The 19,842-nt window shown below is 59.7% G+C and overlaps 2 protein-coding genes across 3 annotated transcripts in view; one reads left to right on the top strand and one right to left on the bottom strand.

Annotated features, from left to right (window-relative positions):
• Positions 1–2,228, bottom strand: part of DOHH (deoxyhypusine hydroxylase) — a 23,190-nt gene extending 20,962 nt beyond the window's left edge. Inside the window, exon 1 of the mRNA XM_070464991.1 lies at positions 2,135–2,228. The gene's annotated coding sequence lies outside the window, so the exon portion shown is untranslated. The remainder of the gene's footprint in view (positions 1–2,134) is intronic.
• Positions 1,287–19,842, top strand: FZR1 (fizzy and cell division cycle 20 related 1). 2 transcript variants are annotated; one of them, XM_020895353.2, is made up of 14 exons: positions 1,287–1,496; positions 12,735–12,855; positions 13,916–14,041; positions 14,125–14,188; positions 14,259–14,386; positions 14,780–14,862; positions 15,145–15,328; positions 16,025–16,090; positions 16,496–16,598; positions 16,681–16,865; positions 16,963–17,196; positions 17,448–17,552; positions 18,037–18,138; positions 18,423–19,842. In XM_020895353.2, exons 2-14 carry the CDS (start codon positions 12,787–12,789, stop codon positions 18,462–18,464), a joined length of 1,491 nt encoding a protein of 496 aa, XP_020751012.1. In that variant the 5' UTR covers positions 1,287–1,496; positions 12,735–12,786; the 3' UTR covers positions 18,465–19,842. The 2 variants fall into 2 exon arrangements, with proteins under 2 accessions (XP_020751012.1, XP_020751013.1); XM_020895354.2 differs by having other exon boundaries at positions 1,288–1,496; positions 18,037–18,129.

The raw sequence follows: 19,842 nt of genomic DNA, 5'->3' as shown, positions 1-19,842 counted from the left end.
TTGCCAACAATCTATTTCCTGAGTGGTGGTGGGTATTTCGTTTTTTAAATCACAGCCATCCAGTAGGCTGAAGTGGTAGCTTTGTGATCTGATTTGCATTTCTTCCTGTACTACAGGTGGTGAGTATTTTTTTTCATGAGTTGGCCATTTATTTCCTTTCTTTGGAGAAATGTCCATTTGGCTCATTTGCCCAGTTTTTGAACAGAGATTTTTTTCTGTTTTGTTGACTGGAAAAAAAAAACAAGTAACCTAGAGGTTGAGAGTTATATTTTATTTGGAGGAAATTTTTAGGACTGAAGTCCAGGAGGCAGCATCTCAAGTAACCTTGACAGAACTGCATGGAGGGGAGGGGGAGAGAGAGAGAGAAAGAGAGAGAGAGAGAGAGAGAGAGAGAGAGAGAGAGTGTGTGTAGGAGTCAAGTTACTTAGAAGTTTTGCAACAAAAGGCAAGTAGTCTGAACGTCCAAAGTAATTTTGTGAATTAAAGAAAACCAGATAACCCAAGTTAAGGAATTTAGCACTTTTCTCTGTATGAGAAGATGCTAGAGTCTGGGCTCAGTGAAATCATTCCTTTGCTATGCACCTCAGCTATCTCGGGAGGATATCCTGATATCCTGTTTTCACACCCTGAGTTCCTTTGGGTTCACCAGAGGGAGTGACTGTAGTCTGAGGGCTGATAGGAGGCAGATATTCTTCTCCTTCCCAAGTTCCCTCAGGTTCACTGGCTCACACTGCAGGGCTACAATTGCTGATGACTGTGACATCCTTGGTTATCGACACCACAGGAACTACTCCATTTCTCAGTTCCCTGCTTGGAGGATCTGGAGGAGTACCCAGAGGACTATAATATGGTATTGAATCAATGAGTGAGTCAATGTGTTTCAACAGGCAGTGGGGTTTGCACAACCAGCACCCACATGCGCTTATCTGGGGGTGTGACTGCGACATTCATTGCGATGGTGGGTCTGCCCAAGGGGCATCTGTTTCTGCGACGGTCCTCTAACAACCACACCCTAAACTGAACCGGGTCACTACCCCAGATTCCCACGTAGCCGCCTCCCTAGGGCCGAGATCCGGTTCAGGCGCGGTTGCCCTGGGCAACCTGTCGCGCCACGCTTCCTGTATTGATTCGAATCGCAGCTTACGTCACGTCCTCCCGAGATGCCCGAGGCGCGCAGGCGCAACTGCGCGAAGTGGGCGGGGCGTGACAGGGCGCGGGCCCGACGCCCGGGCGCGCGGGGGCGTGGCGGGGCGTGGCGGCGGCACCCAGCGCGCCGGCGCGGGGGCGTGGCCGGTCGCGGGAGCGCGCGCGGCGGAGGAGGGCGCCGGAGGCCGCCGAGCAGCGGCCGACGCCATATTAAGGAGCGCGGAGCCCGGGGTCCCGTCAGCTGCGGCCGCGGCCGGACGCAGCGGAGCTGCGCACAGCACGGGTGGGCGCGTCGCGGCGCCGGGAGAGGCGGGGCCGGTGGAGCCAGCGGGCGAACGGGAGCGAGCCAGGTGAGGCGGCTGAGGTCTGGGGACCCGCCCCCTGGACCCGAGTTGCGACCCGGGAGCCGGGCCTGGCAGCGGCGTGGGTCTGTCCCGAGCCCCCGAAAACGAGCCGGCGATCCGATCCACCACTCCCAAGCTCGAGCCCCCCATCCGGGAGCCGGCCAGACCTCCGAGCGCCGCCCCCCAAGCCGAGCTAGGCCCGAGTAACCTCAGCATCCCATCTACCGTCCGAACCCCCATGTCCGAGCCTTCCCCCAGACCAGGCCCTGGGTGACCTCCCCAACCCGAGCCACCTGCAGCCCGCCATCTCCCCGCGAGGTCAGCGTCCCTGTTCTTCCTAATTATGAGGTTGAGCTCTGACCACCCTTAAACCGGGGAACTCCCCAATCCGTCCACCAAAACGGCCGGCCGACGCCCTAATCCGTACTCTGCATCTCTGGCCTGTCAACCTCGGGTCTCTCGAGCTCCGGCCTGGCCCAAATTGAAACTGACCCCCGCCCGCCCCCGAGCTGTCACGACTCACCCAGGCCTGGACCAACCCCCGTCCCCTCCCGGATAAAACACAATCCAAGCCTTGTGGACCCTGGAACAACCGGGCTGAGGGTGCGGAGACCCTGTCCGTCGGCGCTCCCCATTGTACTCACCGCGCCCCTCTCTGCTCCTGGCACACGGAAGCAGTTAGACGACGAGTTTTGAATACATAAGTGCCCTCTGGCTCCTGGCCCCTCTGGTTTCTGCTCCTGTCTCCCTCCCTTTCAGTTTGTCCCGTTCTGACCACGACCCACCCAGAATCCACCTCTCCATTTCGCTGCTGACTCCACCAAAATCTGAGACCGCCTGGCTGTGTCCAACCACTCTCCAACCCGGGTTCATTCTGGTCTTCCTCCAAGCACAAGCGCAGTCACTTGGGAAAGGCCACAGTCACCCCATCACAGCCTTATTCCACAACTAAAAACTGACCCCCGCCTCCCATTGGTCTTGCACTATTCTGACCTGCCCACAATTAAAAGCCTGAGTTCCACCGTTGTGTCCATGTCCAGCCTAAACCCGTTTTGTTTCCCCCCATCATATCATCTCTGGGTTCAAGGGCCTTTCAGATTGGGGACTAGATTCCCCAGCCCCCACCCTGGTACACTGAGCAATGACCTCATGCCTCTGGCTGTCAAGGCAACACCCCATCTTCTGTGCCCCTCCATCCCACTTCTCACCATCCCTTGAGTGAGGACAATTTACCTAAAGAAAAACTGTCCACTAAGACCTCATGCAGCCAGATCCCTCCCCCAGATGGGGCCATGTGGGAATGTCTGTGTAATAAAGACCTTTGAGGGGTCTCTCCTCATGGTAGGGGCTGGATCTGTCTTCTGGAAGCTGATGAGATGTGGGGGTAGAGGGGGCGTCCCCAGAGTGGTGCATGTTGTCGCTTGGAACACCTCCCAGTCCATATACGGGCAGACTGTCTCGTGCGTCCTCGTGGCCTGTGATGTGGAGAGTCCCTTCTGTTTTGGCCACGCGGGGCTCGTGTTTCTTCTGAACACTCCTCTCAGAGTGGAGGCAGGTGTGCTGGCCACTCGCTGGTGCTTTGAGTCGTGAGGTTTAATTGCTCCCAGAGGGTTCCATTAATGATGCAGGCCCTGCCTCTCCAAAGCCCAGGGCCCTGGTCATCGGACAATGTTTGGCTCAAGGGACACTTGCTTTGCTGTGGTGAGGGGCAGCGTCTCCCGTGACTGTGCTGGCCAGCTTGCTGCCAGGACTGTTGCCCAGGAAGGTCTCAGAATCTGTGCCTGGGCCGGTGGCGTCTGTCTGGGGCTGGGCACGGGGGACCTTGAAGCCTTACGAGGCTTCAGAAGCAGATCTTCATAGATGCTCACACTGGGCCCTCTGTTCCGGCCGGAAGTCTCCTGCCATTCATATTTATTGGGGCCGCTGACTGGGGCAGGATTTGTGTACCAGGGACTTCTGCCTTTGGGGAGGCCCACAGTGGCGTTGACTGTGGGGACCTTTCGCTCAGTGTTACTGAGAGGGATGAGGATCAGAAGCCAATCTATCTTCCAATCTGTCTGGGACTCCATGCTGACTTGGAGATTGAGGGACTTGTTCTTAAAGAAAGCAGCCGACTTGGAGCACCCTGTAATCCTTCTCTTCTGGAGATTTTTGTCTGGGACACTGGCAATGTCTGGGGACATCTATGGTTGTCACCTCTGGAGAGGCTCCTAACATTGAAGGGGTGGGGGCAGAAATGGGGCTTCACACCCCATGGCGCCCAGAATGGTCCCCCACCAAGAATGATCTGGCCCTGATCCTGAAAGTCCACGGTGCCAAAGTTAGAGGCCTGGGACCAGAGCACCGACCAAAGCCTGTGAGTGCAAAGTCTCCATGTCAGTGCCCTGAGACGCTGGGGCTGGAGAGCCCTGGCTGGAGTGGATAGGGAGTGGGCAGTCTATCTTGGAGATTGGCACAGGGAGCCAGTGGCCTGCAGAGCTGGGAAATGGGTATTCAGCCCTCCTCTTCTGCCCCAATAGCTCCCAGTGCTGCTGGGAGCAGTGCTGCTGCTTCGTTGTATCAGCCAGCTCATCAGCTCCTCTGGTCTTGGCCCTGCCTGCCCCTTACTGCCTCCCCCAGTCTTTGGCTGCTGCAGAGCCTGCCCAATGCAGGCAGGGAGTGTTGAAGTCAGGGGACAGGCGCAGGGCCCAAGCCCCTACTGACAGTCTCCACGGGACGTTGGTGGCCCTGACTGCTGTGTCCTTGGCAAGTGACTGCCTTCTCCTGCCTCAGTGTCCTCGGGTGTGAAGGGAATGAGAGCACGCACTGTGCCCCCTCTCGGCCCAGCCTCCTTTAGTCATCCCACCACCACTCACGTGGCAGCCTGCACCTTCCCCTCTATCCTTCAGTCTCCTCCACTGTTGTTCACACATTAAGTCATGTCCAGCTCTTTGTGACCCCATGGACTGCAGCGCACCAGGCCTCCCTGTCCTTCACCATCTCCCAGAGTTTGCTCAAACTCAAGTCCATTGAGTCAGTGATGCCATTCCACCATCTCATCCTCTTTTGCCCCCTTCTCCTCCTGCCCTCAGTCTTTCCCAACATCAGGGTCTTTTCCAATGAGTTGGCTCTTCGCATCAGGTGGCAAAAGTATTGGAGCTTCAACATCAGTCCTTCCAGTGAATATTCAGGGTTGATTTCCTTTAGGATTAACTGCTCCACTGATGTTTCTCTTATTATCTTATTTTTGTGGTAACAGCTTTACTCAGATAAAATCGTCATGCTCCACAGTTCACTCACTTAAATTGTGCAGTTGGGTGGTTTTCAGTATGTTTATGTGGTGTGTGCATCTGTCACCACTAGTTCCAGAGCATTTCCCTCAGCACTCACTCCCAGCCCCTTCTCACCCCTGGTGACCACTAACCCACTCTTAGTCTCTGGATCCGCCTCTTCCTGGCATTTCATATAAATGGCATCAGACAACATGTGGCCTTCCATGTTTGGCTTTTCTCACTGAGCATCACATCTTTGGGGTTCGTTCATGCTGTAGCATGTCCTCTTTTTTGTGACTGGGTAATTCTGTCGTGTGGATGGGCTCTGTCATGTCTCTGCGCCAGTTGGCAGGCCCCTGGACTGTTGGCACTTTCTGTCTGTTGTGAAGAGAGCTGCTGAGGACAGCAGGGGCACCCTCCTGTTCCATCTCGGCTAGGACCCCTCTGCTCACTCTTTGTGGCCTCCCCTTACCCTCAGTTTCCTGTCCTCAGTTGCTGCTGGTGCCCAGACCTGGCTCCTGACTGCAGGCCCACGTGGCCAGCGGCCTGTCATCCTCCCCTAGGTGTCATGTGGTGTGTCCAGAAAAGGCGGCCCTTTCCTCAGACCTGCCCAGCCCCCTCCCTTGTGTCCCTCAGCCTCACCTGGGACCCCTCCTCTCCACCCACCCCCCCATCTTGTTAGGACCACCTGCTTTCTCACCTGAACAAGCAGATCCCAGCTCCCCACCAGCCCACCAAAGCACCTCTCATGAAGCCCCTCCCCCATCCTTCCCCACCCCTGCCACCAGCCTCCTCAAGGCACAGCCCAGGAGATTGTTCCAGCCTTCTCACCTTCCCTCTTCCTGCCCCCAGTGTGCTCCCCCCAGACCATGCCTTCCAACCCCCCGCTCTTCCCCAGATCAGAACTAGTCTGGGAGTCACAGGGTTGTGACCCTCAGTGAGAGGGTCATCTCTGCCAGGCCTGAAGCCGCTGCAGGAGGCAGGGTCAGGCTGCCATGGTGACAGGGAGGCTGCTTGAGGAGCTGGGGGGACAGATAGGGGGTAGGTGTGAGTGTCTGTCTGTCTGCACTCACAGAAGGGCCGAGCATTGAGAGGTCAGTGCTAGTCTTCAGAACTGGAGGAGGCAGTTTCTCCCCCTAAAGAGTCCCCTAAACCAGAGAGTCTCCATCAAAACTGGGGGTGCAACATCAGTGGGTGGGGCCAGGGATGCTGCTTGACCCCACAGTGCCCGGAAGGGTCCCCACAGGGAACGACCTGGCTGCATATCAGTGTGTGTGTGGGGGGCTGCCCTCAACATGCTAGGCTTTTGCTTCTGCCACTCCCACCCTGGACCCATGGGTGGGAGCCACAGTGAGGAGATGGAGGAAGTACCTGCGACACTCACTGCTGCCTGTGAGGGGTGAGGTCCCTGTGCCCGGGTGTGCAGGCGGACGCAGAGATCTGTGAAGGCTCTAGGGTCCTGGTGGGACACGATCAGGAGTTGTGATCATATAGATGGTCATGAGTCACTGCTGTGGCGCTCGAGTCCTTCTACCTTTCCTAGGCTTGCATTCTTTGAGCTGCTGCAGACCCAGATGCCCTTAAGGCCTGAAAGCTTCACCCAGTCTGACGGGAGGGGATGCCCTGTGAGCCGAGAGGTGAGGGTGAGGGTTAGAGTGGCAGTTTCACTTGGAAGTGAGACTCTCTTGGGGGTGTGGTCACGGGCAGGAGAGCTGTGTTGACAAGGCTCTCCACGCCTCCAGTCTGTGAGTCCTGGGACACCACAACTCCCAGGAGACTCCCTGCTTGGCAGCTGCTACACCTACCTGCACATGGGGCTGTAAGCCTCTGCTAAATGAGTGAGTGAATGAATGAGCGAACGACAAGAAGAGGCTCAGGTGCGCCGCCAGGCCTTCCCCCCACCACCACCCAAGTGATTCTTCTCAGTCGCTTGGAAGGCACTCTGTCCCCTACTGGGCACAGCCTTGTCCTTTCTTGTCCTTAGACATGAGGGGCTGCTGGCTGGTTGGGCCCCTCTGCAGGTGCAGCCGCTCCCTCCTCAGGTCCCTGTCTGTGCCTTCGCAGTGGCAAGGCCCATAGCCCAGGTCCTAGTCAGGAGTCAATGCCTGTACCGCCGCCAGCCCTCTTGCTGGCGGGAATCCCACTCCTCTCCTGTTCTCAGGATGATGCTCCCTTGTCCAAGGGGAGACCAGTCCTTGTCACCTCTGGGGACAGTAGGGGAGAAGATGGGGCCCTGCCCTGTCCTCCCCACATGCCGCACAGCCTACGTCACTGGGCAGTGGAGGGGCGGGAAGCAGGTCTAGGTGGGACCTGTCATGTGCCCCTCACTGAGCCCAGGAGACCAGCTCCACTCCCTAGCATCCCCTTTGGGTCAGACTGTCTACCATCTGCTCCGTGGAAGTTGCACCGGGTTTCACCCCTGCACTTGCGGTGTTACTCCATTATCCCCACTTTTGAGATGAGACAGGTTCAGAGAGGAGAAGTTGCTTGCCCGAGCCAGTTAGCCAGTAAGGGTTGAAGCCCAGACTCAGAGCCAGCTCTGTCCCCTTCCACAGCCCGCCCTGGGACTGGTGATGATCACAAGAAGGGGATCCGCCAGGGCCAGCCAGCCTGCACCCATGTGGAAGAGGCAAAAGCAGAGACTCTGCTGGGAGCAGAAAATTGGAAGACCCCCCCATTTCTGGTTGGGTCTCTCTCTGTGGAACTTCTCCCCCGCCCCTCAGAGTCTGGCTGAAATAAGACAACCAGTTACCCTGCCTTCTCAGGGGCTGATGGTCAGGAAGCCATGGACTGGCACCAGGGCGCCACAGTCTTTGCATTCTTCACCTGCACGCCTCGTGGGCCGGGAGGGGGCCTCCTGGAGGGTCAGGGACCCCTTCAGAGGCTGCGCCCCGAGATGATGGTTCTCAAGGAGCCCCAGGCGTAGGTCGCTATGACCCCTGATTGGATAGCTGCCACTCGAGCCGGCTGGTGCCGCTGCACCCTGGCTGTGATGACCAGTTCCGAGGGGGCCTGGCAGCTTCAGATGGCTGACCTGCTGGTGCCAGGGTGCCCACCAGCCTCCCTGGTGTACCCCCAGTGTCCCTCCTTTGTGGAACGGAGATAGAGTTGAGCCTGGGGACTGCATTGAGTCATGCACCTGGACTGTCTGGCGCTTCACTGGCTGCTGGAGCAGCACAGGTGGGCTTCGTGTCCCTGCCCTCAGCTGTGTCCTGACGGCCTCCCCACAGGGCTGGGAGCAGAGTCCCGTGCCCCAGGATGCAGTGCCCATGGGCTCTGCCGGCTTGTGTCCTCCCCTCCCTACCCCGTGCTCCATTTGGGGAGCCTGTGTGACCTCCCTCCCAGAGGCCAGAGTCACCCTCTCTAGGCTGATGCTGCACCTCTCCCCCCACCACCTCAGGAGACACTGGACTGTGTCTGGAGACATCAGTGGTCCACATAACTGGGGGCATCCTGCTAGCATCAGACAGGTGGGGACCTGGGGGGCTGCTCGCACCCACAGTGCCCTGGATGGCTGGGATGTCAGCAGTGCCTTGGGGACAGGGGAGGCCGGCAGTGCCTGGAGCCCTGAGTCATGAGCCACATCACAGGGTGTCTCCTTGGCCTCAGAGCCCCACAGCAGGAAAACAGCAGGAGCGGTTCTCAAGATAAGCAAGGCCCCAAAGGACCTGCAGTTGGTCTGAGCACTGCTGGAAGCAGGGCTGGCACGACCTCACCAGAGGTATGCCCAGGATGCTGCTCTCACCTGAGGAGGCCTCGCAGCGACAGTGGGAGGGGCTCACTATCCTGGTCCTGCCCTGCAGGCCACTGTCTGACCTCATTTCCTCTGTGGGCTCAGGGAGGGGTGGTTCCTGCCCGCCCTCGGGGCCACAGTGACTGGAAGTGAGCGTCTGCCCTTGTGTTCCTCCTTGGGTGGGACCCCATCTGTCAGGAGGGCTCTTGGGACTTGGACACTGGGTTATCTTCTGGCCCCTGAGTCCCTGTCAGCCCAGGACCAGCCCATGCTGTCATTTCACTGGCCTGGCCCTGTAGGGCCTTTCCCCAGCACTGCGTTGGGTCATCCTCTCTGGGGGGCCGTGACAGGCACTGGGGTGTGGAGTGGCATATCCAGCACCCACAGTCATGACAAGCACAGATGTCCCCAGGCTTGGCCCCGTGTCCCCAGGGCAGGACCACCCTGGTGAGGACCACTAGGTTGTACTGAGTGCCTGGTAACTGGAAATCCTGCGGGCTAGAGGGCTGGGCGAGGTCAGGGGTTAGTGAGAAACGGCAGGGAAAGCCGCCTCCAGTGGGGCAGCGGCTGGAAAGCCAGGAGTTGTTAGGAGACAAGCAGAGGGGGCAGAGTGTTCCTGTGCACAGCTGGCCGTGCCCCTGCCATGGAGAGTTTTCCAGTCTCGCGCCTGGTGTGCGTGACCCCCACTGTGTCTGGCTGCTTGTTTCTGTGAATGGCTGGCGAGTTCCTGAGACACAGAGTCCAAGAAGCACAAAGTGACCAGGCAGGAGACAGGGCTTCCTTCCTCACTAGACCGTGTTCTCTAGGTCCCCTCCCCAGAGCCGACTGTCTAAGCCTTCTGAAAATAGCTTGTTCTGCACAGCGTGTTGTGCGTGCAGTGGGTCCCCAAGACCCCCACCCCTTTACTGCAATGCCTGTGGCAGCCTGGGAAAAAGGCCAGGCCCCCCAGGTAGACATCTGAGCTCTGTCCCCTGTTTTCCTGAGCAGCCTGCATACAGCAGCTTCCCTGTACACACGGGTTTGCACACGTGTGCCAGAATTTCTAAGCGGAAATTCTTAGAAGTCAAAAAGGATGTGCGTTTTTAGCTTTTGGAAGCTGTTGCCAGATTTCGACTCCTGCCAACAGCGGGTGGGAGTGTCTCCTCCGTGGGCGAGGGTGTGTCCTCTAATCCTGGAGCTCTGCAGTGTGAGGTGGGAGTCAGCATCTCCTGTTTCTGCTTCTGATCCTCCCTCTCCCTCTCATAAGGACCCTGTGATGACACTGGGCCTCCCAGGGAATCCTGGGTCGTCGCCATCTCAGGGACCTTAACCCCGTCTACAGAGCCCGTTTTGCCATATAAAGAACACAGCCACGATCAGGGACTAGGGACTTCTCTGATCCTCAGCAGCCACACCTGTCAGCAGTGAGTCGCCTGCCCGCTGCACGGCCTTCTGCAGACTGTCCTGTCGGGACATAGCCCACAGATGGCGAGGGGCGCTTCAGACGGGCATGCCGACTGGATTCAGATTTAGTGCACACCCGGTGCCTGGACACTCAGCGTCTTAGCAGCAGCTCCTTTGTGCATCCCAGAAAACCAGTCTCCACGTACTCCGCAATGACCTCAGTGCTTTGGGCTCTTAACTTCTAGTGTGTGGGCTGCATCTGCACTGCTCTCTGGGCCCTGCCATCTGACCACACGAGGAGCCACCTGGGGCACTGACATGGTGGCTTTGGTCTGAATGGAGAGGCCTTGGTTTCCATCAGCCCTGTGGGCAACCCCCTCGCCATCCCTGAGCTGAGGCCCCAGAGTGGGTGCTACTGAGCACGTGGGCTCTAGGGAGCTTCCTGCCCGCCATGCAGCAGCGGAGGCCCTGTTTAGGTCTGCGGGGTACATTCAGTATGTCGGGCTGGGAAGTTAGCCCTCTGAGTCTGGTTTCCGTGTCTGCCAAGCAGGGACAGCCACTGACCTAACTCGGACGCTGGAACAGAGCTTAGTGGCTCCTCTCAGTGTCCATAGCCTGCTCACAGGCCCCTTGGGGGAGGAGGAGGAGAAGGCCAGAGAGGGAGATGACTGGCAGTCATTTCAGAGGCTTTGTCTTGTGGCCACAGTGGACGAAACGTGTCCAGGGACCTCTGCCAGACAGGATGCCAATGGCCATGAAGGGGTGGCTTCTTTCACAGATTCACTGGAAATGGGAGTGGGGGTTGGCGGTGTTGCAACCCCGTTTCTTTCAGTGGGAATCTCGCTATCTGTCCACGATAGGGATGTGGGCCAGCATGGGCTCGGAAGAGCCCCAGGCCAAGTGAGGGGGTGCTGTGGGCCCCGGGTGGGGGAGGGAGGGCAGGTGGACCTCCAGGCAGGAACCCTGTTTGCCCCACCGGCCCCTGACCCCTTGCCCAGCCTCACCGTCCTCATCTTTGCAAGAGGGTGCAGGCAGCCAGTTCACAGGAGACTGGTGGCTGTGTTACAGTCCCTCAGGGTCGAGCCCCACGGGCTCTGCTTTGGCCAAGTGTCTGCCTTTGGGCCAAAGCCACACTGAGGACGCCCTGTGCGATAGTGTGTGGCACAGTCCCAGTGAGGGACAAGGACCTGACAGGCTCATGCCAGTGCCTGCGCCTCAGCCCAGGGTTAGGCCCAGGAACTCGGGGAGCCTGTGTCTGAGGTTGTGGAGGTAGGACGTAGGCAGATCCACCTGAGCATCTTGTAGTCTTGTGGTCATGTGTAAGAGCAAATGTTCTTTGATTTCCTTTCTGTCTGCATGAATTTGACAACCCTGGGACCTCTTAAGAGTGGAATGACACAGTATGTGGCCTTTTCTGTCTGGCTTCTCTCACTGGACATCATGTCCTCAAGGCCCACCTGTAGTGTGGCAGGTGTCAGAACCTCCTTCTTTTTTAAGGCTGAGTGATACTCCACTGTGTGGATGGACCACATTTGTTTATCCATTCACTGTTGATGACTCTTGGGTTTCTCTTCTTGGTTTTGTTAGTAGTGTATGTAAAGGCACTTGAATACTGGCTTCTTTGTGGGTCTCTTTCCTTTCTCCTGGGTGTCTATCTGTGTCTTACCTTGAAGTGCACTTGCTGGGTCGTGTGACTGTGTGTATTTGATTTCTTGAAGAGTTAACAGGGGCAAGGGGCTGGGGGGTCAAGTGTTGAACAGGGACAGAGTGAGGCATGAGTGTTTTGTGGGCCCAGAGCTTCAGCTTGGGAAGATGGGGCAGTTCCGGAGACAGGGGGGAGGATGGTTGCACAGCAGTGTGAGTGAGCTCAGCGCGTTAAGCTGTGCACTTAGCCGTGGTGATGATGGCGAATTTCATGTTATGTGTGCTTTACCATGTATGTGTTTTTAAGGCAGGAGTGGACTTCACCAGGGCACTACATCTAGGAATGTGTATTAGTAGACTTAATTTCTAGTTCATATTTGGTCTGTCACCAGCTGTGTGCTGGCCTGGAGGCTCGAGGGCTGGAGCTAGCCTGGCCCCCACCTGCACGTGGCCCTCCAGCTAAAGTAGAGTGACAGTGGCGGGGAGAGGCAATGGGGCCTGGGGATGCCGTGCTCCCTCCGAGCCTCATGCTGCCCTCCATCGGGAGGCGAGAGGCTAGTGTGTAGTCATGGGCACCTCGGACCCAGGTCTACTGTCCCCCTGGAAAGGGTTCGCTGCTCTCGGAGGCATCCTGTCCTGGAAGGTGCACGGCCCTCCTGCCTCAGGCCTCTCTCTCCAGCCTCCCCTCATGCCGCACTCTGCCTCCTGTCCTCAGAGAGGCCTCCCGACTGGGGGACCTGGCGGGGGACCAGTCTGTCCACTGGCGGCGACGTCCCTCCACCAGGCAGGCCTCGTGCCCAGTCAGCTCTGTGGGGAGGGCCAGGCAGCTGATGGACCCCCTGCCCACTCCTGCACCCTCTTCTGTGCTTTGGGAGCAAAGCTGCTCTACTTAGAGGAAGAGGCATCAGCACCACTCCTCCCTCTAGGGGCCCCAGGAACGAGGATGTGGTCCAGAGGTGGCGATACTGTGGGCTTCTTGTTGTGGTGGCTTCTCTTATTGTGGAGCATGGGTTCTAGGCACCGGGGCCTGTGCGGGAAGAGGAGGGAGCCGGGGGCAGGTTCCCCACAGGACAACCAGAGAGGAGCCTGTCTGCCCCATCACGGCCCTCTAGGCTCCTGGGGGAAGGCCCCACATGGCTAGGGGACTTGGCTGTCGCCCAGGGTACCCCGTGGTCACCAGCGACCGGGGGGCCACTGTCTGCCAGTGCTGACCTCTCCCCCTCTCCCCACCAGGCCGTCCGGGGCCGCTGAGCACGGCTGGCAGGCCGTGCCTGCCCGCCTCACTATGGACCAGGACTATGAGCGGCGCCTCCTGCGGCAGATCGTCATCCAGAACGAGAACACGATGCCGTGCGTGAGTGCTGGGGCCGGCGTGCCAGCGCCATCCTGCCCAGTGGAGCCTGTGGGGTGGGGCTGGTGGGGGCCCAGGTGTGCTCAGCCTTTGTCCCTTGAGAACAGAGGTGCCCAACAGGTGACACACACGTTCTCCCCCACGGTGGCAGCATGGTCACACCCAGGTGTGAACCCCGCCCAGCACCTCCCCACACTTCCTCTGCTGCTGGGGCCACAGACCCCTCATTCTCTGGGGGACTGGGACAGAGGAATGGGGGGAGCTGTTTTGCTCTTTCCCAAGCTCCCACCCCCTCCGCCATTTGTAGGCTCCCAAATGTGGCAGGCTGTGCCCACCGCTTCTCAGCACTCTTGGCTCTGCGCAGGCTGTCCAGAGTGGGCTCCTTCCCGCCTCTTCCAGTGCCTGGGGCTGTTGGCACTCCTTGGCCCACAGACCTGTCCGCCCCACCTCTGCCTTGTCTCTGCGTCCCCTTCCTCTGTGAGCTGATGTCTCTTGTCTCCTCTGAGGACACAGGCCTTAGGTTTGGGGCCGCCCTGCTCCAGTGTGAGCTTATCTTAACTTGAGAACACCTGCAGGGACCCTATTTCCAGTTAAGGTTGCACCCCAGGTCCCAGGGCCGGGACCTCAGCATATCTCTCTGGGGAGCACAGTTGAACCTCCCTTATAGGAGAGAAGACGTTCCTGGGACATTCCCACTGCCTGATGCCGGGGCCGGGGAAGAGACTGTGTGAGGATGTGGGTGGCGGGACCACAGGCTGGACGCTCTGCGTTCTGTGCCGTCAACTCTTGTGTCCATGTGTGACCCTGGGAAATGGACTGCAGTTCGTGGCGATGCCCACACTTGGGCTCTCGATCTCTGGCCTCTTCCTGCCAGGGAGTGGGACACACGAACTGAGCCTCAGACGTGGTGCCACTCACAGGCGCCAGCTCATGGGTTACTCCCAAGATCAAATCCTCAGCCAGAGGCCACGGACAAGGAGACATAGTGGGCGGGGCCTCAGTCAGGAAGGAGACAGTGGCCTTGGGGCTCTGAGGCACCCAGCCCACCCTGCCGTCCTTCCAGGTGGCGGAGATGCGGCGAACCCTGACCCCTGCCAACTCCCCTGTGTCCTCCCCCAGCAAGCACGGAGACCGCTTCATCCCCTCACGAGCCGGTGCCAACTGGAGCGTGAACTTCCACAGGATCAATGTGAGGGGCTGCCGGAGGGTGGAGGGTGAGACCCTGTCTGTGCAGCCTTCCCACTCACTCACCCTTCCCCTCTCCACCCACAGGAAAATGAAAAATCCCCCAGCCAGAACCGGAAAGCCAAGGATGCCACCTCGGACAATGGCAAAGGTCAGCACTCAGGTCCCCCTGGCCCCAGCCCCTCACCCCAGCCTGGCCTCACGGAGCTTGGTGCCCACAGATGGCCTGGCCTACTCGGCGCTGCTCAAGAACGAGCTGCTGGGCGCTGGCATTGAGAAGGTTCAGGACCCACAGACAGAGGACCGCCGGCTGCAGCCCTCCACGCCTGAGAGGAAGGGCCTCTTCACGGTGAGCCCGCTGGCTGCCGCCTCCTCCTGCACAGCCCTGCCCGGGGCTGGAGTCCCAGAGGGTGGGGGCCCCTTTAACCCCTGCCTCACGCCAGGCTCACTGCAAGCCACCCACCACCCCTTTCACGTGTGAGCCGCAGGGCAGCATCAGAGGCCCGGCTTGGGTCTCCCCTGACCCCGAGTTGAGGGGCTGGTGGCTGTGGGGGCAGGAGAGATGGGCGGACACCAGCAAGCCTGTGGGAGGACACCTCGGGGGCCAGGCCTGGTTTGCTGGGGACACGCGTCTCCAGTCAGCGCGCTTCTGGTCTGGCGCCCTGTGTGCTCCCCTGCCAGGGGCTCAGGGCACCGGGGCTTTGGGGCACAGCATCTGCTCAGAGGTGTCCCCCACCTGCAGTACTCCCTCAGCACCAAGCGCTCTAGCCCCGATGATGGCAATGACGTGTCCCCGTACTCCCTGTCCCCCGTCAGCAATAAGAGGTGAGTCCAGACCTGCACCAGGTGGGGAGGGGGCAATGCTGGGGGCTGTGCACAGGTCAGAGAGGCTCCTGGAGGAGGCTCCAGGCAGAGGGGAAGTGGGTTGTCGGAGCTCAGGGCAGCTGAGCACCCATGCCGGAGGGCCGGTGGCCATGCGGTCACCCACAGTTCTGGAGTCACAGAGTGTCAGTCAGGATGAGCAGGAAACACCGGGGGCTGCTGGAAAGGGAGACTGTGAAGTCTGTGCAGTCACTGCAAAGCCACTGCCCCGCCCCCGCCCTGCAGTCAGAAGTTATTGCGGTCTCCACGGAAACCCACGCGCAAGATCTCCAAGATCCCCTTCAAGGTCCTGGACGCTCCTGAGCTGCAGGACGACTTTTACCTGAACCTGGTGGACTGGTCCTCCCTCAACGTGCTCAGCGTGGGGCTGGGGACCTGCGTGTACCTGTGGAGTGCCTGCACCAGCCAAGTGGGTGCTGCTTAGCGCGTGCACACGTGTGTGTGTTGTGGGGAGTGGTGCTAGGGAGCCGCCAAGCCAGGCCGGGCCCTGTGTGAGCAATGGGGGAGCTGCTGGGGCCTGGATAGTTCCCAGCCACCCCCTCCTCCTACTCCCGTCTCCTCAGGGTGCAGACCATCCCTGCCCCAGGCTGGCTTCTGGGAGTTAGAGTCTTTGCTCCTGGCTTGAGCACAGGGCCCCCCACCCAGCAGTAACTCCCCCTCCTCTGAGTGGCTGCTGGCCCCCAGGGTGGCATGTTTGAGGGGCAGAAATACATGCTGGTGGGTTCAGAGAAAGCGCAGGGTGGCGTGTTTGAGGGACAGAAATACATGCTGGTGGGTTCAGAGAAAGCGAGTGGAGCCCCCCCACAGGGACACTGGCACACCCACATACACATCCCGTACAGCCCGTGGCCAACGCCTGCTGCAGGGCCCCCCGGCTGTGATGTCCGTGCCCCCTGGCTGTGCAGTCAGCATCACTCTGCTTGTGTGTGTCCCCGAGCTCCCAGCTACCTACCTCCTGGGGCCCACAGTGAGGCCGTTGCTCACAGGCCTGAGGTGTGAGGGAATGAGAGAGTGAAGGGGTGGGTGGATGGATGGATAGACAATCTGGGCCTTAAAGGAGGAGTGGGCCCCACGTCTGTCGCACCAACATTACGCCTTCCACCAGGTTACCCGGCTCTGTGACCTCTCCGTGGAAGGGGACTCAGTGACCTCCGTGGGCTGGTCTGAGAGGGTCAGTACACCAGCTCCATCCCCTTGCTGGGCAGAGTTGGCACAGGGGAGGTCTGACTGGACTTCACTGGAGGGGCTTCCACAGTGGTGGGGGCCTTGCACACCCAGAAGGAGCCTTATGGTCATTTGTCCAGCCCCAGTGATGTCTGCACCCTGGCTGTCCCCAGCCTGGTGCAGGTGGTTAGATGACAGACACGGGGGCAGGCAAGTTCGCTCCACACGTTGATGCGTGTGGATCTCTGCGCATGTCATGTGGGTTTTAACAAACCTAAGCTCCACATAACTATCTGCCGGGTTCCTAGGAGAGGGATCCGATGGCACATGCGTTAAGAGACTTTGGAGGGAGGGGGAGGGGGAGGGGAGGGCCCCATACTGGACCTGACACCAGCCCATGTTGCCATTCTAGGGGAACCTGGTGGCTGTCGGCACACACAAGGGCTTCGTGCAGATCTGGGACGCTGCTGCGGGGAAGAAGCTGTCCATGCTGGAAGGCCACACCGCGCGTGTCGGTGAGGAGCCACCTGGGGGCAAGGGTGGGGGTGTGCTGCAGGGCCAGGCCGCATCCTCAGCCTGCCCTCCACCTGGCCGCAGGGGCGCTGGCCTGGAACGCTGACCAGCTATCGTCCGGGAGCCGGGACCGCATGATCCTGCAGAGGGACATCCGCACGCCCCCCCTGCAGTCAGAGCGGCGGCTGCAGGGCCACCGGCAAGAGGTGTGCGGGCTCAAGTGGTCCACCGACCACCAGCTCCTCGCCTCGGGAGGCAACGACAACAAGGTAGGCCAGCTCCTCACTCCCTGCAGCCCCCTCTGTGGAGCAGGGTGACGGGGGTGTGCCCCGAGGGACACCAGTCTCAACGGCCCCATCCCCTCAGCTGCTGGTGTGGAACCACTCGAGCCTGAGCCCCGTGCAGCAGTACACGGAGCACCTGGCCGCCGTCAAGGCCATCGCCTGGTCCCCCCACCAGCACGGGCTGCTGGCGTCCGGGGGTGGCACAGCTGACCGCTGCATCCGCTTCTGGAACACACTCACGGGGCAGCCGCTACAGTGCATTGACACCGGCTCCCAGGTGTGCAACCTGGCCTGGTCCAAGCACGCCAATGAGCTGGTGAGTGGTGGGGTACAGGACGGGTCTGGCAGAACCTCACCCAGGTGCCCACACCCAGTGACCCCCAGAGAAGCCCAAGGGCTCTCATGGGCAATTGGTCCCTGTGTCAGTCCAATCATGGACCAGGGAGCCGGGCTGGTGGATGTCACCTGCTGGTCTCTGTACCCTTCAGGCAGGTCCTAGTGCTCTTGTGCCTTGTGGATGTGTCTAGGGGCCTGGGACGCCGGCATAGTGCCCTTTCTGTCCCCTAGGTGAGCACGCACGGCTACTCACAGAACCAGATCCTGGTCTGGAAGTATCCCTCTCTGACCCAGGTGGCCAAGCTGACCGGGCACTCCTATCGGGTCCTGTATCTGGTGAGTCTGCCTGCCAGGCCCAAGAGGCAGTACGCCAAGCTGCCCAGGTCTGTCCTCCGCTCTGGGCCAGCTCCGGGCCCCAGGACCAAGTGACAGGTTGAGGCATTGTCACTCTGAATCTGTTTCACCAGCTCCCTGCCCTGTGAGCAAGGGTGGCTCTGCCCACTGTGTGATCTCTAGGTGTCTGCTTCTACATGGAAGTGGAAGCTGCTGCAGATAACCCCCGTGTACTTGCTCAGGTCATCTCTAGATGGTTCACTAAGTAACCGTTCTCATGTGTCTGGAGATAGGAGCCCCTCTCTTCACACACATGCCCTCGTCAACATTTTGGTGTTTTCCAAAAAAAACTTTTGTCCTTAAGCCAGCGAGTCCTTTGCCGAATCTCACAGAGAGATTGTCCCTCGTTACAGCAGGCAGGATGTCCTTTGTGTTTTCCCCGGGTGCCTGCAGCTGCGGGGACAGTGGCCTCTCTCTCCTCCCGTAGGCCATGTCCCCTGATGGAGAGGCCATCGTCACCGGTGCTGGAGATGAGACACTGAGGTTCTGGAATGTCTTTAGCAAAACCCGTTCAACAAAGGTAAAGTGGGTCGGTATCAGCACCAGATGTTCCCAATTGTGTGCCCCCCGCATGTTCTGGGCCCCCCCCCCCGCCCCGCCCTGCCAGCCAGGATCTCTCTAGAACCCCCACCCCTCTCTGCTTCTGCATCGCCTGGCCCCCTTGCACATCCTGGGGCCCTCACCATGCCAGGTGCCCGCACAGGCCCCTCCTCTGGCCCAGAGCCTCGGGGTCCCTCCGGGCAGAGCTTCCCTCCCACGCTTGAACGGCGGGGCTGGGCTGAGGGCTCAGCATCATCCCTGTGTATCCTGCAGGAGTCCGTGTCTGTCCTCAACCTCTTCACTAGGATCCGGTAAACCCACAGCTACCGGCCGTCTTGGTCGCAGAGCAACACCTTGTCAGCGTGCATGGACCCTCTGCTCCCCCCCACACGGGCCCAAGATCAGCAGCAGGGTGGGGCGGGAGCCTGGCCTGGAGAGACCCTGAAGATTCCATTAAAGCCTGATTGCGAACCCTGTTGGCCGGTGTTTGGGGCAGGGCCAGGGCGGGCAGCAGCAGGAGTGGGGCTCTGGCTCCCCACCCTGGGCGGCCCCGGCTCGGACAGTGTGCCCAGAGCAGGACGATTGCTGGACTGGCCATTTCCATCATCCGTCACCACCACTGCCTCATCAGGGCTGCATGCTATGCCCGGAAGCATGTGCCCACCGCTGCCCACGCCTGCTGCAGGACAGGACAGCTGGACACCACGCCGGTCGGCCGGGAAGGCTCACAGGGACGTGCCCTCTTGAGGGGTCTCTCTGCAGCTGCCTCTGCTCTCCCTGACCCGAACACCCCCCTGCTGACTCTGAGTGCACGACATTGGGAGCAGGCCCCCAGGCAGGCTACATGCCAGAGGTCATCTCAAGGTGGACTTGTTATCTGAGGAGAACTCTAGGGGGAGTCTGTCCGCTGTCACGTGTTCACCCCAGCTGAGCCCTCGTTGCTCACAGGGTCACAGGCAACTGGGATTCTTGGCGCTTGCAGGGTAACCAGTCAGGGTAGCCTGAGGGCAGACTTGACCCCAAGGGTCAGGTCCTGTGGGTGCCTGGCCCTTCCCAGCCCTTCCTTCCAGGCTACCCTAGTGGGTCCTGTCTGCACCTCCAGCCAGGACAGGGGGCACCCCAGGGTCCCCCAGAAGTTTCCTGAGCTTCCCCTGGCTCTGGGTCCACCTCCCTGTCATCCTCCACCCTGTTTCTGCTGCACCTGGAGGAGACGGAGGAGGGAGGTGAGGCAGGTGTCGCCAAGGGCCCAAGCAGCTGCCTCCGCCTCCCCTTCTGAGGTGGGAGGACATGGATGGGCGTGGACAGGGTGGGGCGGGCCCTGCAGGAGCCCTGCTCTTGGTTCTGAGTACCTTTGCCCCTCAGCAGCCAGTGTGTGCATGTGTACATACGTATTTGTGACTTTCCTTTGGATTTGTTTTTGTGTTTCTGTAAATCAGTCCCCAAATATTAAGGCTCTCTGGCAGGGAGCAGTGACCTGCCCCCACCCCTGGGGAAGACAGGGGTCACAGCTCTTAAAGCCCTAGCATTCAGAGGGTGCGCGGGTGCCTGAACTTGGGGAAGGGTGGGCCTGCCCCCAGCTGCTTGCAGGGGGCAGAGGGACAGTGTATATAGACATGTGTATGCCCATTGGTCCAGGTCTTATTTTTGTTTGAGTCTTTTTTTTTAATAAGAAAACAGTCCTGTGTCTACCGCA

This window comes from Odocoileus virginianus, chromosome 3 (genome assembly GCF_023699985.2).
Source record: "Odocoileus virginianus isolate 20LAN1187 ecotype Illinois chromosome 3, Ovbor_1.2, whole genome shotgun sequence".
Classification (NCBI taxonomy): Eukaryota; Metazoa; Chordata; class Mammalia; order Artiodactyla; family Cervidae; genus Odocoileus; species Odocoileus virginianus.
The sequence above is the reverse complement of the archived record's forward strand: the minus strand, read 5'-3'. Positions and strand labels throughout refer to the sequence as shown.

Excerpts from the sequence above, each read along its gene's own strand:
- FZR1 (XM_020895353.2), top strand. The coding sequence starts at position 12,787 with ATGGACCAGGACTATGAGCGGCGCCTCCTGCGGCAGATCGTCATCCAG. Across the intron at positions 12,856-13,915 it reads ACGAGAACACGATGCCGTGC|GTGGCGGAGATGCGGCGAAC; the intron begins GTGAGTGCTGGG and ends CCGTCCTTCCAG. Across the intron at positions 16,866-16,962 it reads CGGGAGGCAACGACAACAAG|CTGCTGGTGTGGAACCACTC; the intron begins GTAGGCCAGCTC and ends CCATCCCCTCAG.